Genomic DNA, 3818 nt, shown 5'->3' with positions numbered 1-3818 from the left:
GAAGAAGAAGATTATATATGATGATAGAGAAGTGTTTAGGAGCGTATCGGTTTAGGAGATTGCAGAGAATCATGCGCCAAGGTAAAGTGACGATTCTTTGTCTCGTCCTCACCGTCATCGTCTTGCGTGGCACAATCGGAGCCGGTAAGTTCGGTACGCCGGAGCAAGACATCGAAGAGATCCGTGAGCATTTCTTCTACACCCGTAAACGCGGCGAGCCTCACCGTGTTCTCGTCGAGGTCTCTTCCAAATCCGAAGACGGAGATGGTAATAATGGTAACAACAACAACAATAGCTACGAGACCTTCGACATCAACAAGCTATTCGTCGACGATGAAGACGACAAATCTCAAGAACGGACTAATAATAAACCGTATTACCTTGGTCCAAAGATCTCTGATTGGGATGAGCAGAGGCGCGATTGGCTCAAACAGAACCCTAGTTTCCGTAATTACGTGGCGCCAAACAAGCCTAGGGTTCTTCTTGTCACTGGTTCAGCTCCTAAGCCGTGTGAGAATCCTGTGGGAGACCATTACTTTTTGAAATCGATTAAGAACAAAATCGATTATTGTAGGATACACGGGATCGAGATCTTCTACAACATGGCTTTGCTCGACGCTGAGATGGCTGGATTCTGGGCTAAGCTTCCGTTGATTAGGAAACTACTCTTGTCTCATCCTGAGATCGAGTTCTTATGGTGGATGGACAGTGACGCGATGTTCACGGACATGGTGTTCGAGCTTCCCTGGGAGAGGTATAAAGATTACAACTTGGTGATGCACGGTTGGAACGAGATGGTTTATGACCAGAAGAATTGGATTGGTCTCAACACAGGAAGTTTCTTGCTTAGGAACTCCCAGTGGTCGCTTGATCTTCTTGACGCTTGGGCTCCTATGGGCCCTAAAGGGAAGATCCGAGAAGAAGCGGGTAAAATCTTGACCCGGGAACTTAAAGACCGACCCGCTTTCGAAGCTGACGATCAGTCCGCCATGGTCTATCTTCTCGCGACGGAGAGAGAGAGATGGGGAGGCAAAGTGTATCTAGAGAGTGGCTATTACTTGCACGGTTACTGGGGGATTTTGGTGGACCGGTACGAGGAGATGATTGAGAATCATAAACCGGGTTTTGGAGACCATCGGTGGCCACTCGTTACGCATTTCGTCGGGTGTAAACCGTGCGGTAAGTTTGGAGATTACCCGGTGGAACGGTGTCTGCGGCAGATGGATAGAGCGTTTAATTTCGGGGACAATCAGATTCTTCAGATGTATGGTTTCACGCATAAGTCGCTTGGGAGCCGGCGCGTGAAACCCACGCGCAATCAGACGGATAGGCCGCTCGAGGCCAAGGACGAGTTCGGGCTGCTTCATCCGTCGTTTAAAGCTGCCAAGCTTACTACTACGACGACGACGTGAGGATATATTGTTTTTTTTGCCTTTAGGGACAAACATTTATGTTTAATTCCATTTATTATTTGTTTGTAGTTTCCTCTAGTTGATGAGTAAAAATCATTTTGATCTCCCATTGATGGTGTGGAGTCGTGTATGGAGTATTTAATGAGTTGTCTTCGTTAATTTATTGTAGACATAAAATTTCGTCATAATCGTTAATCACTTTGGGAATGATTTCTTATTAGCTTTTTTTTTTGTAAAGTTACAATTACTAGAACCTCTTTGGTTCTTGTAGATTTTATTGCTTATTAACAAATTGTACACTACTAGGTTTTAGTCGTTGAAAGCCGGAAACGTTGTGCTGTAATATAATGGAATACTATTAAGTTTTGCTTGAAGTGTGACACATTTTGTTTTCTTCCTTTAGTTTTGTACTACCTTTAATTCAAAATTCAATAATCTGGGGGACTTTTTGAGCTCCCATTGATGTGGAGCAGTGTGTACGGTATTGGTATAATCTCTTGTTGACAAACCACTTCAGATGTAATTTCTTTTGGTGGAATTATTGTGTGTTTATTTAGGTTTTGACTTTGAAGTTCTTTTATTTTATCGATAGGTAATTAGTCCACGCATGCATAATAGTTTTGATTATATTTCTTAAATTTTCATAAACTAAAATATTAGTTTACTAATGTATGAATCTCAAAAAAATTTCTAGCAATTTCTCAAAATAATATTCCTCTCAACATTTTTTTGGTATGGTTATTTATTATACAAAATTTAAAATAGATAAACTTTACTATAAATCAAAATTAACAAATACTACAAAAAATTATTATAAATTGATAAGCTATAATGATATAAATAATAATATAGAAATTTAAACATTTTCCTAATATGAGAGAGATCTATGTTTGTCATGTTTTATGGAGGTTAAACATTGATTTAAAGAGTTTTTTCTTAATGACATTGTAAACATAAGACTGTAGTATAGTAAAATTGAACCAAATAAAATTATCAAAAAATTTAGTAACTACGTATAAAATTATTGTATATAGAATATTCCTCATTTCAAAGTTTAAAGCAATTAAAATAATTAAAAAATATTAAAATTTAACCATAAACATTTTTTTCTTGAAAGATAAATATATTAGTTGGAGGAATGAATGTAAAATTATTGGGTAGGAGTTACGTTTGAGTTAAATGTAGAGTTAAATGGAGTTACATGCCTTAAGTGGATTAATTATAAATAAATATTTTAATTTATATTGGACTTAAAAGAAAAGGAATACCAAGTGGCTCAATCAAAATTTAAACTTGCACTTTTTGATTGTTTAGTTGATATACTCAACATTCACACATAATATTCCAAATTGAAAATATTACTTTTGAAGTGACAAACACACATTAATTTGGAATATTATGTAAAAAAATTAATATTTTCTAGGTGATGAAGATGATGATCATGTTTATTTTCGGTATGAGTAGTAGTATTCTACATATACACTAAAAATATTGACAATACACCATAAAAGAGTGGCCAAGTAAATTTTTTGGAAAATTCTAATATTATACAATTAAAATTTTACAACCTAAAAGGGTTTATTATTTGACTGAATATATGTTTTACCAGTGTGTTTTTAAGTAATTTAATTTACTAATTAAGTGCATATACTTTTAAAAAATAATAACTAAATTTTGAGAAAAGGTCCATCTATTTATGATATTAAGACAAGAAATAATATGTAAACTGAAACGGGCAATTTACATAATGAGAACCAATATATTGAACATTTTTTTAAAAAAGGGTCATAAATTTTAGATAAAAATAGGAAATTAAAAAATATAAGTAGATAAATTCAAATGTCAAGTTTTCACTAATTTTGATATGGATTGACTATGCGACATGTAACTAACTATTTTGGAACATGCAATTTTAAAATTTTGGTATTTTTGAAAACAGTTATATAATTTTTGAAAATTAACTTTTTTTGATAATTTCAACTAACTAAATAAAAAAAGATTCAACGAAGAACTCTGGTATCCCATTTTTATTTTTTACCCAACCTCTTTTAGTAAACATTGTGTAACGAGTAATAATTTTTAAAAAACAAACATAAGACGAAAAATTATGATTGATACGGGACGAGACAGGACTAGACGAGATGAGACGAGAGAGGATGCGTTGGGATGTGAGGAGATGGGACAGGACAGGACGTGTTTCCTATTCCAAAATATATATGTTTAGGTTTATTTTTAAAATAATCATATGAAAATAACATACCTTTGCTACAACACCTGGATTAATATAATTCTAAGTCAACCTGAATATTTTGGTTAGTACCTAGTTATATAGCATAGCGTAAAACAAAACTTTTATATTTATAAATTTATTGATATTTTATGTATAATACTGGATTCTTGGGGTTG

General features: G+C 34.1%; 1 protein-coding gene across 1 annotated transcript; it reads left to right on the top strand.

Annotated features, from left to right (window-relative positions):
• On the top strand, window positions 7-1635 carry LOC104699613 (xyloglucan 6-xylosyltransferase 1-like). Its single transcript, XM_019227288.1, has one exon. The coding sequence runs from the start codon at window positions 18-20 to the stop codon at window positions 1410-1412; it is 1395 nt and encodes a 464-aa protein (XP_019082833.1). The 5' UTR covers window positions 7-17; the 3' UTR covers window positions 1413-1635.

This window comes from Camelina sativa, chromosome 7, assembly GCF_000633955.1.
Source record: "Camelina sativa cultivar DH55 chromosome 7, Cs, whole genome shotgun sequence".
Lineage (NCBI taxonomy): Eukaryota > Viridiplantae > Streptophyta > Magnoliopsida > Brassicales > Brassicaceae > Camelina > Camelina sativa.
The sequence above is the reverse complement of the archived record's forward strand: the minus strand, read 5'-3'. Positions and strand labels throughout refer to the sequence as shown.